Source organism: Quercus suber, unplaced genomic scaffold, assembly GCF_002906115.3.
Source record: "Quercus suber isolate HL8 unplaced genomic scaffold, Cork oak 2.0 scaffold_8, whole genome shotgun sequence".
In the NCBI taxonomy this organism is placed as follows: domain Eukaryota; kingdom Viridiplantae; phylum Streptophyta; class Magnoliopsida; order Fagales; family Fagaceae; genus Quercus; species Quercus suber.
Window position 1 is genome coordinate 450,258 of NW_027069474.1, and position 21,600 is coordinate 471,857.

At 35.2% G+C, this 21,600-nt stretch overlaps 1 protein-coding gene and 1 long non-coding RNA gene across 6 annotated transcripts; both read left to right on the top strand.

The window, feature by feature from the left end:
- Positions 1–702: 702 nt before the first annotated feature.
- On the top strand, positions 703–10,460 carry LOC112036573 (uncharacterized). 5 transcript variants are annotated; one of them, XR_010629698.1, is made up of 8 exons: positions 703–1,084; positions 1,324–1,381; positions 1,527–1,637; positions 2,502–2,647; positions 4,772–4,839; positions 5,740–5,872; positions 8,083–8,132; positions 10,222–10,460. It is a non-coding gene; the product is annotated as an uncharacterized LOC112036573 (long non-coding RNA). The 5 variants fall into 5 exon arrangements; XR_010629695.1 differs by having other exon boundaries at positions 706–1,084; positions 5,740–5,776; XR_010629696.1 differs by having other exon boundaries at positions 706–1,084; positions 5,740–5,776; positions 10,231–10,460.
- A 3,632-nt stretch (positions 10,461–14,092) lies between these two features.
- LOC112036570 (peroxidase 24) lies at positions 14,093–16,272 on the top strand. The gene is made up of 4 exons (XM_024069415.2): positions 14,093–14,368; positions 14,677–14,868; positions 15,385–15,559; positions 15,769–16,272. Exons 1-4 carry the CDS (start codon positions 14,153–14,155, stop codon positions 16,173–16,175), a joined length of 990 nt encoding a protein of 329 aa, XP_023925183.1. The 5' UTR covers positions 14,093–14,152; the 3' UTR covers positions 16,176–16,272.
- The last annotated feature ends 5,328 nt before the right edge of the window (positions 16,273–21,600 follow it).

Consider the following 21,600-nt stretch of genomic DNA (forward strand, 5'->3'; position numbering starts at 1 on the left):
AAATGAGAGGAGGTGATGAGCTATTTATAGGATGAAAGAGCGCGGAGAACGAAGTGATGCTTTTGTTCAGAAATGAGGCCAACCAGCCTATGCCATGTGTTTAAGCATTTAATGAAAACTGCTCAAGGAGCCATTAATGAATGCCTTTATTTCTCCAAAGGATAAATAATAAAAGAAAAGCCACAATTTACACTCCATGACTCGTTAGCTAAAACTAACGAAGCCATGGAGTTGGGGGCAACTGACAAGGGTGTTTCATAAAGTAAATTTGTTACATACATTTACATCTTACCACACCTAATAAAATCTTAATAAATTCTCAATTTGGTTGAATTTCACTACAAAAAACGTGCTTTGGCGCTGCATTTTCCAAAAACGCAACTTCAGGGTACTGTTTGAGCTGCGTTTTACAAAAACGCAGCTCCACCATTGGATGTATAGCTGTGTTTACTAAACACGGGTATAGACCAACTTTGTAGCCGCGTTTTGTGACGTTGAAGCTGCGTTTAGTTAGGTAGGACTAAAGGTGCATTTTAAAAAACTCAGCTCTAGACCCATCTGAGGATTTTTTTTTTCTTTTTTTAATATATCCTAAAGCTGCATCTAATAAATGCAGCTTCATCACTTATAGAGCTGCGTTTGATTTTGTTTAAATGCGGCTACAGGTTTGGTAAAAAAAAAAAAAAAAAAGCAGCTTCATCACTTATAGAGCTGCGTTTGATTTTGTTTAAATGCGGCTACAGGTTTGGTAAAAAAAAAAAAAAAAAACCCTAAACTACTCTTTGATCTCCAACCCGATCTCTCACCTTCTCTCTCACTCTCTCCCTTTGACTCCCAAACCCTCACCTTCAACCCACCCCTCTCTACCACCAATCCTCCTCACCATGGCCGAACCCGTCACTTTCTCTCACTCCGATCACCAGCACCACCACTATGGTGGTCTTCTCCATCCCCGAATCAACTCTCTTAACCTCGAAATCTCTCTCTAATCCTCAGATCACCATGGCGGTTGCGGCGGCAACGGTGGTTGCAGCATCAGAGCCATCTGGATCCTCAACAACCTCGATGCCGTCGTTTTTTCCAGGTACTTACTTACGAAAATATGCCTTCGTTTCACATTCTTCATTTGCTATGTACTAATCTATTTGACTCTTCTTCTCACATTTAGGGTTTTTTCTGGCTTATTCGTTGATGAATCACCGTTTTTATATGTAAAAATGAATCTAGTCCTATTTCTTTTTTTGCGGATGAATTCTCATGTTTCTGGCAGTAGTTAATAGATAGATACTAACTCTTAGTGAATGTTCGTTGACATTGGATCAGTTGTTTTCATTTGGGAGCAAACACTCTGCTCAATTTTTGGCTGTCTGGAAAAGAATTGGTATGTCCTTCATTCGGGAGTACCTGATGTAAATTACCTTATTTGCATGAGTGGGTTTTGTTAAGATATATGTTCTTCGTGCTTTAACTACTTGTTATAGTTGCCACTTCATGATTATTTTTGTTCCCATTCTCCCTATGTTCAGTATTTTTGTTGTACGGAGTAGCAAATACTGGTAGTGTGGAGCTTGGTGACCTTCAACTTGCAGCATACTTTGCTGAGAAAAAGCCAACAGGTCAACCTTTATTTAGGAATGGTGAGTGTACATTTACTCAACATCTCTCTCTCTCTTGAATTTCAAAGGGTCTTATAGATAGGCTGTTATTGGGTGAGCTTGAGTTCTTTTTAATTCATAAACTCTTGGACTTCATAATATGAAATAAAAAAAATGATTTTCTAAAGACAAATTGAAATATGGGGCAGAGTGGTGTAGATATTTTACTGTTAAATTGTTTATATCTGGATCAAATCAGCTACCTGAATTGCTCATTCATTCTTTATGACCATATTGTTTGCACTAGTTCATGGGGTCCCTTTTTGGAAGGTTCTGATACTTTTTATTTGTTCTTGCAGTGCATAATGGAAATTTTTTATTATTATTGCTGATATGAGATTATGAGAAATTAAAAAGGATTTCTTGATGTGCTCCTTCTGTGCCAATATATCTTAGTAAACTTTTTATAATTCTTTTTCTTGTATACTACATCCTAAATAGGATAGTGTTGCCTGCAAATGGCAGATGTAAGTTTATTACAAATTCTTTTATGTATCAATTACAGTGGTTTAATTGCAACCAAGTGCTCTACATTATTCTTGTTTTTAACTTGCTAGTAATGTATACAAGCCTTCCTTCACTCGTTGCATTTCCCCTTGATTGTAAAACTGCAGATTGTGTTATACGGTGAGTTTATCTATTTTTGATCCAAAGAAATACAATGCGCATTGTATTAGTATATCTAACATTATATTAACATCCCCCATTGTCCGCCTTTTTTATATGTAGCCTATGTAATCTGTATCATTCAGTTATTTTCTTCAACCTAACTTAGGAAATTCCTTTAATAATAATATTGAATCATATTTATTCTTGCTTCTCATGCGTTCTCCATTATTATGTTAGGGTCCTTGACAATAAGAGCACCATATAATGAATTACATATGAAACCAAAGTAGAGGTTTTTATATCCATTGGATATTGGTATCAAAGAGAAAACAGAGGCAATAGCCAGGTCTTATGGTGACAGTGTTGCTGAATACTCAGAGCAGGTAAACTCCTAACTTCCAAAAAGTTGTTTTAGCTGTTCACTTTCTAATTTTCACCAAACATTAGGCAAGCAGCAGGTGTGAGCTAGGCTGTTGAAGTTAAATGGATGCATCTTAGATGTGTTGGATGCTATTGACATATAGTAGTTCCTCTGCTTGTTTGTAACTACTGCAATTCTCAGTTCAAGTTAAATATCTCAATCATGATTTGTTTATGGGAACTGATTTTTTTTTTTTGGATGTGCCTAGCTTAGTCTTGTTTGAGCTCAATCTAATACTTGCGTCTATTACTGGTTTGCTTATGCTATAGTTTCCAGGTGTATTGTAAATTCTTGACTCACTTGGCTAAGGTTTGAAATTTCCATTGCAATTTTTGTCCTAGTCATAGAAAGTGGGTGGGCTGATAGTGTCAATGTCCAATCAAGTCTTTATTAGTATGAAGATTTTGCTTTTCTGGACTCATATATTGAACACTAACTTATGCTTTTATATAAGTTGGTGATGTTCATTTTTTGGGTTTGTGATTCTCTAACTTGGGTTGTATTGACTCCAGCTATAAGAAAACTCTGCTCATATTGTCTTGATTCCACTTTTTCATTTACAAGTCTTCTAATCAACTGTTTCCTCATATATGATACTATACTATTCTTTGTTCGATTTACTTTACTGATTTTGGTTCTCAGCAGCTCTTATACGGCGTCTGTTGCAATGAAGAAGGGTTTTTTTTTGAATGATTTAGTTCGCTCCTATAATAGCACTGTCTTCTATTTCTAGATGGGTGTAATTCTAGGTTTAAAATTTTAAAAATCGCTTTGTAAACACTAATTGGTGCTTGGATTGTGTGTATTTCTAGCTCCATTTGTCTGGTTTTAAATATTTCCAGCACTACCCAACTTGTTGGTAAATTTCTTGTTTTTGTGACTTAAAATTTTTATATTGAATAGGGATATTCATATTGCTACTGTGTTTTAGATTTTATTTACATTTGATCTTAGTTCTCCCTTAATTTCTTGATTTACCCTTTGGGATTGTTGATTTTCTCATATATATGTGTGTATTTATATTCTCTCTTTGTTATCATTTTTTAATCTAAATTTTAATTCTAGAGGTAATGCATTTGTAGTACTTTTACTGGGTTGATTTGTTTTTGTTGCTTAATGAAAAATGCTTTTGAGTAGTCTTGTTGTTTATTCTTTTTTTTATTTTTAAATCTTGTAAATTAAATTCTAAACTGTGTAGCTGCGATTTTTTTATTTTCAGTTTTCTCATGTGAGAAGTGAATGCCAATGCCACTGGGGGGTTTGTGCTTTCATGTAGTACTTGTACATTTGTGATATTGTCTTGTTTTGTTAATTTTTTTTCTAGATATTATTTTAGCCAACCTCTGTTGCTTTTCATGCCATTTTGGATTTGCTACTTACTGCCTATCTACAGGAAGCAAGATTTTTTGTGTTGCTTTGCAATGGAGCCTGATTTGGCAATAAACTCTTTTTTCCTAACATATTTTTCTCTCTTACAAATGTAAGAATTTTAAAGATAGTTTTTTTTCGTGTTTAGTTCTTTCTAATACTTGGGTCTTTCATTGCTTTTCCTAGGTTTTATTTTTGGCTTTTAGGCAGATTATTAGTTTAGTTTTAGTCTCAGTGAGTGAGCATTTAAAATTTCTATGGGTTTTAAATAATTTCTCTGGATTTTAATTCGTAATCTTAGATTGTTGGTCAATAGGAAAAAAATAATAATAGAAAATTTTGAATTATTGACCCTTGATTTTTCTTACATCTCTTTAGAAAGGCATTCAAGCCCTGACTCCAGCTAAAAAAAAGAAAAACAAACAAAACCCTTTTTTTGAGTTAGAGATGCTAGTGAAAGCTAAAATTAAATTCTGAAAAGAATAAAAAATTGCCATTTAAACACCATGAAAGAAAAGTTGCTTGTTTGTACTAAAACAAATATTCCGGCAATTATCAAGGTTGAAGCTTTTTTAGGCAGAGGGAAAGCCACCCCCTTGTTGTGTAGTGCATTGTATTTCTTTCTTGTTTTAATTGCTGTCAATATCCATAGCTTTTATAAGTAGAGACGTGACAAGTTTTCCATTATTAATGAGAATGAAAATGTGAATTTTCGCAGCAATATGAGACAGGAGACACAGCACCTTCTAAGAAGTCTCAGTCGTTGGTTGAAGCAGTAACCATTAGGTACTTTTTCCAATCCATTATTTGTTATTAGTTATTATTACACAACTTAGAAAGTAAGGGCGCATGAGCATGACAAGTGGCTTGTTTTTAAATTCTAGTAAAAGTCACTTACCTTTATTTTTCGTGTAGTTTATGATTGAAGCAATAATACACAAAAGATAATATTCCATAAATCATTAGGACTATTTTCAATATTGTTCTTAAGCTCTTCTTCATTTCAAATGTACCTAGGTGAGTGCCAATAGGACTATTTTCAATTTGAGGGTGCCTTAAGTGAGTTGTGCCTATTCTACCTAAAATGTAAGTGAAATGAACTATGCAATTTAATGGATTTACAGCATCATTTGTTAAGATATTTGTTTATACAAATATCTTAACAAATATACAGTCCTAAATCCTAAATGCTAAACATAAAGGGTAAATGATATTTGACAAAAGCACTGTGGATATTATTATTGAAGTGTATAAATGTGATGGCTGATGGGTTTTAATGAGTATGGCCTGGTTAGTATGTGATGCATTTTATTTACTGTTATAACGTATACATTATTTTTAAGATTTTTTTTTTTTTAGAAGAGTTAAGATTTAAAAAAAAAAAGAAAAAAGAAAAGAAGATTCTGGTTTTTGTTTATAGTTTGATTATAAGTTATTGTACTTTAAACATTGTCTTATAGGTGTCATTGTACTTCGCTGTTTTTTATTATTATTTTTAAAAATTTTGATGGTTATTAGTTGTTGAAGGCATAGCAAGCATAAAACAATATATGAAATATACCTAAAGTAAATATTAACTAATTGATTATCATGTGTAGAAGAGCTGTAAGAGTAAATTCACAATTAAAATCCCACGAGATTTGCAAATGCATTTCTAACGTACTGCCAACTGGTTGATAATGCCAGGTTATATTGCACGAATGCTTTGGAAGGGCCACCTAAGGTACACCCAACATACCTCCTCTTTCTTTGTGTTGTGACAAGAACCTTAGTTAAAGCCAAAGCTTCTTGTCTTTATGCAGCCTGCAAGCTTTAGACAGTAAGAGCCTAAAGATATGGAATGTTGTTTTAAAAATCCAATTTAATAAGTTATTATTAAAACACCTTCAAATATACGTATAAGATTGCTGCATGTTTCCCAAAAAATAATAAATAGACAAAAAGAAAGAGAGAACTCAGCCTTATTAGTTATTATGAATATCTTTTACCTCTAGTGTTGACTAGTTAGATTTTGAATGGAAGGGGACAAAGTTTGTTTTCTTTGGACCCAATTGGATTTAGGGCCTAATATACCTATAGAGAGAGAAAAAAAAAAAAAAATTGAAACTCATGGGCTAGGCTCCATTGGGCCCTTGTGTGGCTTTGTCCCTAATTATAGTCAGAATCCAATGCAATAAAAGAGTGCTGCATTGACCACTTCTCCAGTTAGTGAAAAGCAATTTTTGCTTCTCATGGGGCCTGGCAGAAACTACAAGATTCAAAACCTTTAGACCATAAAACCACCACGTCTGATACTATTCAAAGAATTTTCCAAATCCTTAGGAGTATCCTTTCTATAATGTCTTTGTTTATGCCCGCAACTCTTTGACATTTCTTTATGGCCCATCTGAATAATTTTATCCCGGGTCATTTCGTCCTAACATTGTTGCTACTTAACGTGGTTTCAAGTTTCAATGAGACATCAATCTATGATTGATCACATCCCATAACTACTTAGCCAAATAAAGAAACTTACAACTAAATGTGAGGCCAAGGAATTTGGCAACCCCGCCCCATTTTATACTGAGCCCAAGGCCCACGCCGAGGAGGAAGGAATGTTTGAGGACGAACGAAGAAAGCCCAAATTGCCAAGGAACATCGCCGAGAACAATCCTGTTCTCGGTCAACCAAGATCATAGAAGGGAAGAGTGGCACGCCATCAAAGGCAGCCTCCCAGAGCATTCCAAAAAGAAGGACGAGTATAATGGGCCAGCCATGAGAGCATGGTGGAGGAGCAATTCAAGGAGAAATTGTCACCTTCACATTAAATGCTTACAACTAATGTCTTGGCCGCATTAATGAGGAAATGACCTCTGAACAGTGCTACCTCGGTTACTGCAACTCCTAGAACGCCAGAGAGGGTGTCTGATGGGACGAACACTTAAGTATAGGCTTGGATGATCAATAAGTGGAAGGCCAAGATCGTTTAAAAAAGACTATATAATAGGAGAAACCCACCATAGAAAGGGGGCTGGAAAAAAGGGAGAAAGAAAGCACTATAGTAATCTCAAGAACTCCTGTAACCATTGTCATTTAATATATACAAGAGCAGAACTCCTCAGATTGTGTCGAGGACAAACTTTCTTTGATAAACTCAGTTCATTTTTGTTTGATCATCATGAAAACCATTTTAACTGTTATTCATGCACTAAAGTCTAGCTCTTTGACCCACTCTCTACAAATTTATTGTACTGAGCTCACTGGGCCAAGATCCCATACATTTTTGGGCTTGGTCTGAAGTGGTTTAAAAAAAAAAAAAAATTATTTTTGGGTACATGGAAGACTGTTTTTGAGTAGGGTTCATGTCTGTCACACTCCTTATTTGTTTTGTTGAGCCTCTTAAGGAGAATTGAATGCATTGGAATGCCTTTTTGCCAAAGAATTCATAGTACCTAAAGCCTGCTAACTTTTACAGATTCATTGAAGGGCCTTTAATTGCTAGGCCCTCTATTATTGTCAAATGGATGTGCCTTCTTCTTATTATTATTTTTGAGGATTTTTTTTTAAAATATCAATAAGTGGAGCTCATAATTCTTTTTTTGTAATTATTTTGTCTCCTTTATGTCCTTGATCATGATTGTAGTCTTTTCTCAATAAAATTTCTTATATATATGTATATAATCAATAAGTGGAACTCTATGGCAAGCATTTGTATTGCTTTGCTGACATGACGGCCTTATTTAAGATCCTTGCCAGTTAATTGTGGAAACTTAATTAACTCGTATTTGTTAAAAAATTATTATATCTTTGTTTTTGATTATGAATAATCCGTTGCAACATGAGCTTTTCAATTTAAAGTTAATTTGTGGTTTTTTCCTGCCTTTGATCCCTTTTGTTTGTATCTGTAGATATTAATACACTTGAATATGTGTTCTAGTGAATGTTGTATATTGTTTGCATGCCTGAGGGTTCTTGAAACTAATTTAGATGAATATTTTAACCTGTTACACGTGGGGTATTTCTAACTGAAATTTCTGATTGTATTTGCAGTGTTGCATTATTGAAACTTGCAAAGATGAATTATTGTGGTACACAACAAGGTAGTGAATGTTGTAATTTGTTCACTTAAAAAGATTGTGGAAGTGTGAAAATTAATAGCTTGTGCCATGTGTTTGTGTGCATATATTTTTATTGAATGGCTTTTGGATACTCAAGTGCTTTAGTGTTTATGATTTGGCTTGAGGATTATGAGGAACTGTGGAAGTTGGGTGCATAATGCTTTGGGCTTATTTGGTTTCTTCTCATAGGGATGTGTAGATCATCTAGTATAATGGCTTGTGCTGCTGTGTGCATCATGTATTGGTTTTGATTTTATTTATTTCCTGGCCCAGATGGATGTCTAGATTGTCAACTTTGCTTTGTTATTTCTTCCTTTTTCTATGCTTTTTGTGTAAGGGCTTTGTAGTATAGGATGCAAGTAGTGATTTGTTGCTCAGCAAAGTGGGAAGCTCAAAAGCTCCACTTGTTTGGGGGGCTATAGCACTTTGTCTAAGCATTGAAGTGAAATTTGATATAATGCTTGTTATAATTTATGAAATTTAAGTTTTCTGGGAGGGCACAAACCTTAACGTTAAGGTGAGAAGTTAAACCTAAATGTGAACTTAAGGTTTGGGGTTGAACCTAATATGGATTAAACATCAATCTTTGTTCAGAACTAATTAATTTAAGTAATGTCGCGGTCTGATGCATTTTCTCTATCTGGGGCTTACAGGGTAATGCCTGTGGAGGTTATTGATTTATTCTTTGTTGGATTTAAGGGTCATCAAATAGCCCATGGCCCACAGCCTGACCTAGAAACCCGACGGCCCACTGGGCTAATGGGCGGCTCGGCCCGTTGTTATTGAGGCCCATGGGTAGCCCACTAGCCTAGTGGGTCAGGCCGTGGGCTAGTTTTTATGCCCATGGGTACCCGGTGGGCTAGCCCAGTAGCCCAACCCGTTGCCCAGCCCATTGGCCTAACCCATTAACCCAGCCTAATAACTCATAATTCATAACAAAAATATATAGGAAGTGTATGAAGGATTGATCTTAAGATATCATAGAGGAATTTCTTAAGAGAACTCCCTCAACTACTAAGATATCTAAAGTAATTATGCTAAATTTAGTTTACTAAATATATATTTTCCTAGTAGTCTATCAAATTTGAATTAACAATTTGATATTTTTTTATTAAAAAAAAAAAAAACTATTTAAAGCCTTAATAAATAAAAAATTAAATAGGTTTTCATCAACAAAACAAAAAATTAAATAGATTTGACTGTAAAAAAATTTGTAATTAAGTATTAAATTCTTTAATTCTTTCATTTAAAAAAATAGATTGATTATTTCCTTATAAAAAATTGATTCTTTCCTTATAAAAATAATAAAATAATATGTTAACACAAGCCCATGGGTGACCCATTAGGCCCAACCCGATAGACCAACTCGTTAGAGACAAAATGAGCATTGCCCATGGGCAGGGTCATGGGCTAAGGTTTCCTCTTTTGGCCTAGCCCGACCCGGCTCATTAACTAGTTAATAGCTCATTATACCCATCCCCATGGGCCAAGTAAAAATGGGCCGAGCTGGCCCGACCCGGCCCATTGATGACCCTTAGTTGGATTTCAGGTTTGTTTGGATGTCATAGTAATTTGGGGTTTATAGGGTGAGACCTTTGAAGGTCATTGATGTGTTTCTGTGGTGGAAAGTTTTGTTTGGATGTCATAGTAATGATTCTTCATGGAATTTTACTCCTTTTTGTATGATGTGGACTTTATGAAGGGAGAGGAAAATAAGACCTTTATTTTTGTAGTGTTGGGAATTGTTGAGTGTTGGCAATTTGTTTTGTTAGTTCCAATTGGTTGCATCTGTTGAGGGGTGGTAGGAATTACAGGTCTTGTTTTGGGCAGAAATGTGTTTGGGAAGGGAAAAAAAAATTATTACCTATAGCAGCGTTTTTCAAATGCGGCTATAACCCTTTTTTTTTTTGGTAGTATAATTTATATATGAGTATTAGAATTGATTGGGTGCAATTATGTTTATTTTTAAATATGTGATAAGATGATATGACATATTAGGATTAGAGATGTAAAATATGAGTTTTACACAACGTTCTTATATAATTTAATCTCTTTTTATTTTTATTTTTAGGGGTTATAGATTCGGCTAACGCATCCATCACCACGTGGGCTACTTAATTTTGGTTGTTTATTTATAGAAAAAAAACAGGATTTGTACTGTAAATAATACATATTCTAGATATCAGCAAACATATAAATATAAATATATATTTATATATTCTAGAAATCTAGTGGAAACAAAGGATAATGTTGACTATTGGGGCAACAAAAATGAAAAACTAATCTTCCAGATGGCATCTCTTTTCCAAAGCACACATTTGTTAATTTGTCTCCTTGTGACTGTTTTCAATTGAATTCTTCTTAAGCAGTTTCGTTGTTCGTTCAGTTGTCAACAACCCTATTTATGATTTTGATTGTGAATTTCTATCTTGATTAGCTTGATCGAATATTCATCTATTGCTTTCCACATTTTCCCTCTTGTTTAATCAGGGGTGGCTTGAACCCCTGAATTGAACCAAAAAATAAAAACTATTATAATATTTTTTATTTTATTTTTTTTTTCTGTTTTGACACTTAAAATAAAAATGTGAACACCCTAATCTTAAGCTCAACTGAAATAAACTTAAATATAATTATCTTAACAATATCTTGACCTTTTTAAACATAGAAAAATCTCAATAACAAATTAATTTGATCTAAAATCTAGGAAAAATTTTTAATTAGCCTAACAACAAAAGTAGAATTTGCTAATCTTAAACCTTAGAAAAAGCTAATTTAGATCTTAAGAAATTTTAATAAATTAATTAAATGAGAAATTAGTGCATGAATGATTGCTTGACTATGTACATTGAAACAAATGTACCTGGTAGGATTGATAATGAAGATATCATACAATAATTTTAAAATACGAAATATCGTAAAAGGCAATTGTAAAACTTTATGTATTAAAGATTTTATTTTTTGGTGATGTCAATATATTTATTTTATCTTTTGTTTAAAATTTTATATAATTTATGTTTCTTATTGAATCTCCTAGAAAATAATCCTAAAGCCGCCACTGTTGTTTAATAAGTTGGAATTGAAGCTGAACTTCCTAGTTCCTACCCACTACTTGTTTATGGCTCAATAAGTCACCATTTGGTTTAGGCTAATTGGAAGAAATTTTTTATAGGATGTGAAATTTTGAATTCCAGAATATTTGTAATAGAGTTCAGCTTGTCCTTAGTTTTTAATTTTATTTTTGGCTTCAACATCAAGCATAGAATAAGTTGGTAATGTTTGCTTTCTAAAGTAATGACTATACCGACTTGCCAAATTGTTTTGTGCTGTTATCCACAAGGCTTGAAAGAAAAATTTACTTATTATTAATTTACTCATTATCAAGGTTAATATAATCGCTTGAGAATCACATCTTTAATAATATAGTACTATTAATTTTTATTAAGAATTTAATCAAACATCATTGACTTTGACATTTTAAAATTCTTCTAGAACAGAAAAACCAGAAAGATTGGTTTGCTCAAAATATGAACAAACATCGCACCCAAACTTTCAGGTTTGGCAAACAACTCAATGTTCAATTGACAAAGTTTAGCAGACAATTTGATCGCATCCAAAAAGTTAGTTGGATCAGTACACGTTCTCAGCTATATAAATCTATTAAACCATGCAAGCTTGCATGCATATCCTGGCATTAAGTAAAACTTAATACAAAATGATATCTATGTAGTCACATTTGATCTATCTCATCTGCTCAATTCGACCCTTAACGTTTACTCAGTCCAGTGACTTATCTCACTTATCCATCTCGGACAACCCAGCTTGAGCAACCAAACAAAAGGCGAGGATGACTTCATGTTAGCCTATCCAAAGACCACTCAACTCATTAATTAATCATATAGTTAATATAGAAAAATCATATCAATAATTACAAGTTACAACCATTACTTCCCATTAACCACGATAACATAAATCGGGATTCAATTCTAAAGTACTTTCGAAGTACAGAAAAGTACTTCCTCCTCTCATATTTATGGTGAGCTCCACCATGAATTTAATGAGTGAATCCTATCATAAATGTGAAAGGAGAGAGTATCATTTTCTGTACTCTGGGAGTACCTAAGAATTACTTCTAAGAGGAAATTTTACACACATATATACTTAAATTAAACTATAGTAGAATTTCATCTCAAATTAAAAAAAAAAAAAAAAAGTGGTCAAGATCTTTCATAAAAGAGATCTCATCAAAGAAAGAAAAACCCCTATAGGAATGACATTTAAATTGCCAAAAAATTTCTTTAAAAAAAGAATAAGAATATTTACTGATTTAATCATTCGATGATCAATATGACCAGCACTACATTGGTGTCCATAGTCTATGTAAGCTGTGCAACCAATTAATTTAATATATCATAAAAGATAGCAAATTAACTCTGAAAGGTTTATGTACAAGGTTATTGGCTTTAATCCAAAAAGTTTTATATATGCTTCCTACTATGTCAATAAAGTTCCTATTAATATAAGATCTATCAGGGGAGAAATACTTCCCGACTGAATATCGATCATGGAGATTCATTTTAACTACAATGATAATTTTCAGGCATCAAGTAATTTCTCTACTCATGAATTACATTATCTCTTTTCACAGAAGTTACATCCAAACAGTTCAAACGTACATTTCAAGTTGACAATCTAATACATTAATTTCCAACACCGTGCCATTTCCGTTAGCTTTTGCTGCATTCAATTTTCTTTTGAGCTGGCCCAGATAATTAAGTGTACAACTAAGACTGAAATGTCATGGAAAAAAGGAAATATTGGGTCCTCGCATGCATGCAACATATGTACTATATATACTATGTATGGTAATGAACTATAGTACTTTAAATATGTATCATGGCCATGGGGCACAAGGAGAGAGAAAAGGAAATTGTAGGTCCTTGCATGCATGCAATGTACTATATACTATATAGTATACACTATGCATGGTAGTGAATTAACTATATATTGTATTTAATAATGTATCACGGGGCACGAAGAGAGAGAGAAGCAAAAAAGAAAAAATAGGAAGAAATGCAATATTTGACAAGTCTTATGAGAGAATAGTCTTTTTTTTTTGGGGGGGGAGAAACGAGAGAATAGTCTAGATTCTGTGAAACTTTCACATCATAAGAAAAAGAAAGGGCTTAGAGGCCATTATATCCCTTGTACAAGTAGCAAAGAAATTAACCTCGATGGAGGATGCAACAAATTCGACGAAACTAGTGTGTGTTTATTTCAACATTTGGTAGGAATAATTGGTTCAAACGGCCCCTACCAATCAAATTGTTTATTTAATGCAGAAGATATTAGTGTATGTTTATTTCCAAGAATAAAGCATCCATGTTTGACTATGTTTCCCATCGTATCTTGAGGGAAGAACTAAATGGAGTCGATCAAAGAAATGAAGCTTCTAAGTCACTGACCCTACAGTAAGAACATATGTAACAATAACAACAATCAAGTCCTCAAAATTTTAGAGCCGGTCATCTGTTTTGAAAACATGCCACATCCGTTTACTACTCTCCGTATGTGTCTTTCTCGATTAATAAGTATCAGCTGCTTCCACCATACATTTATACTTGATAACGAAAAAGAAAGAAAGATATTATTATGTCTGAGTAGCTAGACTCGAGCTCTATACAAAAATATTGATAGTTGAAATAAATATATATATAACCGTATTAACCAATTGACGTACGTTGTTCCCTTGAATAATCCATTTGCTTTGTCTAACACAAAGAAAGAAAAATATAAATAGTGTTAAGACAAGTCAAAGACTCTCTCTCTCTCTCTCTCTCTCAAATCTCAACATCAACTAAAGATTTAACATTATTAAAATAAATTTTACCTTCCTGTAATGAACTATTTACTCTGAGAAAAAAGACCACTACCACTATTATTTAAGGATGCAATGTGTGTGTTAGCAAGGCAGTGGAGAAAAGAGAGAAACAAAGAGAGAGATGAATACTAATTTGAGTTCCTTCTTGATCTCTATAGTAGTCTTTGGATCACTTCTAGGAGTTTGTCATGGAGGGAAGTTGAGAAAACATTTTTACAAGGATAGTTGTCCCCTGGCTGAGGACATTGTGAAGGAAATCATTTGGAAACGTGTGGCAAGCAATTCAACTTTGCCTGCCAAGTTTCTGAGGATGCATTTTCATGATTGTTTTGTCAGGGTAATTCACATCTTTTATCTTTCTATCTCTCTCCATGCATTACATTCCTGCTTGTCATTCATGTCCTAAAATTACAATATTTAGGAATGTAATATTTTTTACAACCGTTGACATAGCTTGTTGTGATTGACGCATAATAAAATATTATTAGTGGTAGACTCAAATGAAAGTGATATTATCCTAATCATAACATAGGTCATATCAACAACGTTCATAGCTAACATTCATTTCTCAAACCATGAAACACATGCATGCACTGTTATATGTTTACTAGACACCTAAGGTCTTAAATGGTTATAATGTATCAGGGTTGCGATGCCTCTATATTGCTAGACTCTACAGCAAATAACCAGGCTGAGAAGGCGGCAATTCCAAACCTATCTCTGGGAGGATTCGATGTAATAGATGAGGTGAAGACAGAGTTAGAGAAGACCTGTCCTGGAGTAGTTTCTTGTGCAGATATCGTTGCTTTGGCTGCTAGAGATTCGGTTTCCTACCAAGTAAGTATTGGAAATATTTTAGTGTGACTTGGAAACAAAATAGTAGCATTAGTGGGATGTGTCTGGTCTGAAAAACCATGGAAGGCAGTGAAGTTGATATCTTTGACCAAATTCCTTTCCATTTCAAATGAATCAGAAACGAAAAGAATCACTTTCATGATTAAGATTTTATTGATTAAGATTTTATTTCTAACATCTAATAGTGTAAAGAATGTTATGTTATATTATTTATCATTTTAAATAATGTGACATGAAATATACATTTAGATTTGAAAAAAATTAATCCGCACAATGAAACTAATCTCCTTTACTAGTTCTACACCTTCACCTCGTTTATGTTACTCTTTCAAGTATAAATACACACACCATTATCAAAATAACACTACCTTTACTGTTCCTATAAATCAATTCTGCCAGCAAAATGCAATACCTCCAGATCTTTCTCTTTCCTTTCTTTTTTCATCAACATCTTGACCTTAGCATTATGTAATCAAATGCTTGTCGAAATGATTGCAGTTTCAGAGGCCAATCTGGGAAGTACTTACCGGAAGAAGGGATGGAAGCATATCACATAAGTCAGACTCAGAGGTCCGCGGCAACAATATCCCATCACCACTCTTCGATTTCAGTAGCCTAAAACAATCTTTTGCCAAAAAAGGTCTCACAGTTCATGATCTTGTTGTTTTATCAGGTAAAGATTCTATATGGGGGAAAAAGCTTTATATAAGCTTGTAATATGATAACACTGTTTCACTAAAGCAAGGTCTTTTCCATAAACATATCGCGTATGTCGATGTAAAAATCTGTGCCCTATTGCTAGTCTTAAGCAGTAACAAGCTATTTCTTTCAAAGTGATATCTTAAGTTGTGCCCAAGTGATTAACAAATTAGTTTTGGTTAGGTGGACATACAATTGGTGTTGGGCATTGCAATTTCTTCAGCAACAGGCTATACAATTTCACAGGAAAAAATGATGCAGATCCTTCTCTAAACTCGACCTATGCTGCTTTCTTGAAAGCCCAATGCAAAAGCCTCTCAAACAAAATAACTATCGTACCAATGGATCCTGGAAGCACCCTATCCTTTGACAACAACTACTTCAAAAACTTGAAGCTGAATCAAGGTCTTTTCCAATCTGATGCTGCACTTTTAACCAACAATGAAGCTACCAATACTGTCGATGAGCTGCTTGACTCTCAAGATTTTTTCACGGAGTTTGGTCAATCGATAAAGAGGATGGGAGCCATTGAGGTGCTTACAGGAAGTTCGGGAGAGATTAGGAAGAAGTGTAATGTGGTTAATTCTTAAGAGTTAGTTGGTTTATAAGTGTGACAAATAAGTTGTATTTTTTTACTTTTTGTGTCATTATGAATAATTTATAAAAATAAATTCTCTTAAAAATTTATTCTTTTTTTTTGGGGATAAAGAGAGGATATGCATAAATTAGAAATTAATAAGTTTGTTACATAACATACTGGCATTATCAAAAGCTTTCCACCACATGCAGTTTTTCCAAAAATATTACAAAAGAGGAAATAATTCCCGGTCCAAGTCTTGCCAATGTATCAACACATTGGTTAGTTTCGCGATAAACATGATCAATCTACTTATTGAGGATAGCTTTCAATAGGTTCCAAATAGAGGTTTCATTAATAAATTATGACTTAATCTAATATATATATATATATATATATTTATATATTTATTCATGCACATGTAAATGTATATAATTATGTGGTTTGAATTTTTCTTAACTAAGAAAGTGTTCTAACTTCTCTTAGACAGTAGAATAGTTGTACCTTCTACGAAGGCTTGTTTGTCTTCCACGTTTTAACAGTGCTATTACGTTGGCTAGTTGGGTTTTCTTCAAGGGAATAGGGAAATGAATTGCTTTTTCTTACTATTCTTACTCTTGTTTTAAAAATTTTCTTGTGTTTACAATGGAAGAATTGTCACAAATCTGGACAAAACTATCGCTCTCTGAGAGAGAGGGCCCAGGTTGCTGCTTAGAGAGTGAGTTCAGCTCCCAAGAACATATTATAGCAACAAAGTTTCTTACGAAACGAGCTCTTAATATTGAGGCAATTGCAAAAACTTTCACTCCTTTGTGGCGATCGAAAAGCGGATTCAAGGTTAGAAGTCTTGGTGATCATGTAATTCTGTTCATATTTGAAAATGCAAGTGAAGTAGACAAAGTCCTTAGTGCAGAGCCATGGAGTTTTGATAAACACTTAGTGATTATGCAAAAGTACGATAAGAGCATGGCTGTGGAAGAACTGAAATTTGAGAAGACTCTCTTCTGGGTGCAAGTTCATGGGATTCCTTACAAATATCTAAATGTCAAGGCGGCCGAGAAAATCTATGAAGTTGTAGGACAAGTTATACATTCGGATAATCCGGCAGAAACTGAGGGTGGAAATTTCATGAGGATTCGTGTGAGGTTGGATGTATCTTTGCCGCTTTGTCGTGGTAGAGTCGTATCTTTGGAGAATGGGAAAAAAACTTGAATCACATTCAAATATGAGCGTCTTCCAAATATATGTTATTGGTGTGGCAGACTAGACCATAGTTATCGGGATTGTGAAATTTGGTTGGAAAGTGAAGGGAGTTTAGCAGAAAACCAGAAGCAATTTGGTCCATCTCTATGTGCTCCACCATTTTTTCCAGCAAGGCGAAGTGTTGTGGTTGTCCCAGGCTTCTACATCCCTAAGAGCAAGACAACAACTCCACCTGCTAGTACGACCAGGCCTGAAGAGAAGGGTTTAAACCACCACCAAGGGAGGAGCAGATGGTGGTGCACAACCTGGAAAAATCTGTCAACACATTAAATGTTCAATCAGTGCAGGAAACTGTTACCATTAAAGAGCCGATTCAGTCCAGAAACGGCTATAGTGGCTTTAAAGACCATATCCCTAATAATAATCCACACAATCTGGAGCCAATTAATGCAGCAGTTGATGACACATTTATGCTCGAAAATTCTGGAGCTAAATGTGATTCTCCTTCAACAGATACAGGTGACTTTATTCTAATTAATGCCTCGAATCAATCATTAAGGCCCAATCAATTCCAAGTAGCGGCTACAATGAAACCTACCCATCCAACCAACTCACATGAATCCTTGTCACGTGAGATGCATGAGATTACTAGGGCTCAAAAAAAACCTAGCACGTGGACAAGGTTTGACAGAGCAAGCGCAACCCAGAAAGTATGTTCATCTGTTTCTATAGGTGCATGTAAATGGAATTTTTCGGATGTGGATGACCATTCAGAATTACCTAGTAGCAAAAGACAGGTTTTGAAGGATGGTGCTGAATTTTCTTTTCAAGTGGTGGAGGCTGATGATCAGCCCCGGCAACAGTCATGAATCTCTTAGTATGGAACTGTCGTGGGCTTGGGAACCTGCGTACAGAAAAGGAGCTTGGAAATATCATCCAGGCAAAAGATCCCTCTGTCGTGTTTTTAGCCGAAACATGGGCAGATGAAGTTAGGCTAGACCGAGTTCTTCACAACATAAATTTTGATCACAAGTAGGAGGTCCCCAGTGGGAGGAGAGGGGGCGGACTGGTACTTTTCTAGAAGCGAGATGTCAATGTAACTATTGAGGATTCTCATAGGTATTTTATTGATGTAACTTTTGATAAAAATATGGAAGCGGAATGGAGATTCACTGGATTTTATGGAGAGCCTGAGACTCGTCGGAGAATGGAAGCTTGGAATAAATTGAGGGGTTTAAACAATAGGCCATCGATCCCTTGGCTTTGTGCGGGGGATTTCAATGAAATCAGTAGACAAGATGAAAAAATGGGGGGTGTTTTAAGGGGCCACAACCAAATGCAAATTTTCAGAGATGTTATTGATGAATGCGGTTTCATTGACTTCGGTTTTAAGGGACCCAAATTTACGTGGAGCAAACACTTCTCTGATGGTCATTCCATATAGGAACGATTGGATAGAGGTTTGGCAAATAGTGAATTTCTTCTAAAATATCCAGGCGCAAAGGTGTCTCACCTTAGATGCATGTCATCAGACCATGTACCAATTTTTATAAACTTATCGGGTTTGGAGACTTCACCTAAGAAAAAGGTGTTTCGATTTGAGGAGATGTGACTATTTGATTCAGGCTGTGGTGAAACAGTGGAGGCGGCATGGAGGAATGGTGAGGAGGGTGACATTTTGAAAAAAGTAGAAAAATGTAGTAAAGATTTGGAGCGGTGGGAAAAGAATTGTGTTGGGAATGTTAGAAGAGAGTTGGAAGAGAAAAAAAAAATGCTAGCGAAAGCTGAGGTTGATGCATTGAGGAGAGGAGATAATACTCGGCTTAGAGAATTAAAAGCTGAAATTCATGTCCTTATGGATAGAGAAACCCGATTATGGAGCCAAAGATCAAGAGTTTTATGGTTGAAAAACGGTGATAGCAATTCCAAGTTCTTCCACAACAAAGCAACTCAGTGGCTTAGGAAAAATTCAATTCTTGGAATTAAAGATAGAAGTAGAAATTGGCAAGAGCAACCAGATTTGATTGGAGATATCATTGTTGATTTTTTTGGGGAATTGTTTACCACATGCAATCCGGCCATGGAAGATGATTCACTCTCCTTTGTTCCACAGCTAGTTACAAATGAGATTAATGAGCAGCTAGCAGGTGAATTCATGGGTTGGGAAGTCCAGGAAGCACTGAAACAAATGGCACCTCTAAAAGCACCAGGTCCGGATGGGATGCCACCACTTTTCTACCAACATTTTTGGGGGTTGATAGACCAAGAGGTAACATCCACAATTCTTACTTGGCTGAATTTAGGTAAATTGCCTCACCCAATAAATCACACATTTATCACCTTAATCCCAAAAGTGAAAAATCCTGTATTAGTTTCTGAATATCGCCCTATAAGTCTATGTAATGTGTTGTACAAGATATTTTCCAAAGTTCTTGCAAACAGATTAAAAAATTCATGCCAGAACTTATAACTGAGCATCAATCTACTTTTGCAAAAAATAGGCTTATTTAAGATAATGTAGTAGCTGCTTTCGAGACTTTACATTGTATGAAAAATCATAACTCAGGAAAAACAGGTTTTATGGCTGTCAAACTTGATATGAGCAAAGCATATGACAGGGTGGAGTGGAATTATTTACAGAAACTGATGGAGAAAATGGGATTTTGCACAAGGTGGATTGAATTAATTATGGAGTGCGTTAGTACTGTCTCATATTCCATCCTAGTGAATGGTGAATTGAAGGGATTAATTAATCCAACAAGAGGCATACAGCAAGGGGACCCTCTCTCTCCTTTCCTCTTCCTTTTATGCACGAAAGGATTACATGGCCTAATCACAAGAGCTGCAAAAGCAAAGGAAATCAACGGCTTCTCTCTTTGTAAGAGAGGCCCCAAACTAACCCATTTATTTTTTGCAGATGACAGCTTGCTTTTTTGCAAGGCCAACCCCCAAGAATGTGGAAATGTACTCAAAATATTGTCGAAATATGAAGCGGTATCGGGCCAAAAAATCAATAGAGAAAAGACATCCCTTTTCTTTAGCAAGTCCACGGAAGAGGCGACTAGACAAGAGATAAAAAGAGTGTTGGGGGTGCAAGAGATAAAATTTTATGAGAAATATTTGGGGCTGCCTTCATTGGTGGGAAGGGGAAAAAAAGCAAGCTTTAGCTATATAAAGGAGAGGGTTTGGAGAAAATTACAAGGGTGGGAAGGAAAGCTTTTGTCTCAAGCGGGTAGAGAAGTCCTAATCAAAGCAATTGTCCAAGCCATTCCGACATATACCATGGGATGTTTCAAAATACCCTTAGGTCTATGTCATGAAATTGAAGCAATGGTTAAAAAATTCTTTTGGGGGCAGAGGGGTGATAAAAGGAAAATACATTGGATTAAATGGTCGGAGTTGACGAAATCGAAGCTAGATGGAAGAATGGGTTTTAGGGACCTTGCATTGTTCAATGACTCACTTCTAGCCAAGCAAGCATGGCGCCTCATACATAATAAAGATACTATTTTCTATAGGATATTCAAGGCAAGATTTTTTCCTCATTGTTCATTCATGGAAGCCAAGGAATCGACAACTGGGTCATATGCTTGGAAAAGCATTTTGAAGGGAAGGGAGGTTATCAAAATGGGTGCAAGATTTCGGTTTGGCAATGGAAAAAACATTAAAATATGGCAGCACCATTGGCTTCCCATTAAACATCCACCTTTAGTCACTTCTCCAATCATCGAGTCTATGGAGGATGCTATGGTTGATTGTTTAATAGATGAGTCTACAGGGAATTGGGATGACGAAGCGTTGGAGGGAATTCTTATACCAGCTGAAGCTAAACTTGCAAAAAAGATCCCACTTGCCTGATGCCAAACTGAAGACTTTCTGTTCTAGCCTTTCACGGCAGATGGGCAATACAATTGCAAATCTGGATATCGTTTTCTAAAGGAGTTGGAGACCGAGGTTGAAGAAGGTACACAAACGGACTTGGACAAAAATTCTGGAAAAGTATTTGGTCATTGGATGTTCCAAACAAGTACAAAATTTTTTTTGTGGCGTGCGTGCAGAGAATCCCTCCCAACAAAGTCTAACCTAAACAGAAAAACAATTATTCCAAACCCAACCTGTGACAGATGTGCTTCAATGGCAGAGGACACGCTACATGCTTTCTGGGGTTGTTCAGGTTTGAACGTGGTTTGGAATGATGACAGGTGGAGCTTTCGGTCAAGGGAGGTCTTCACTGA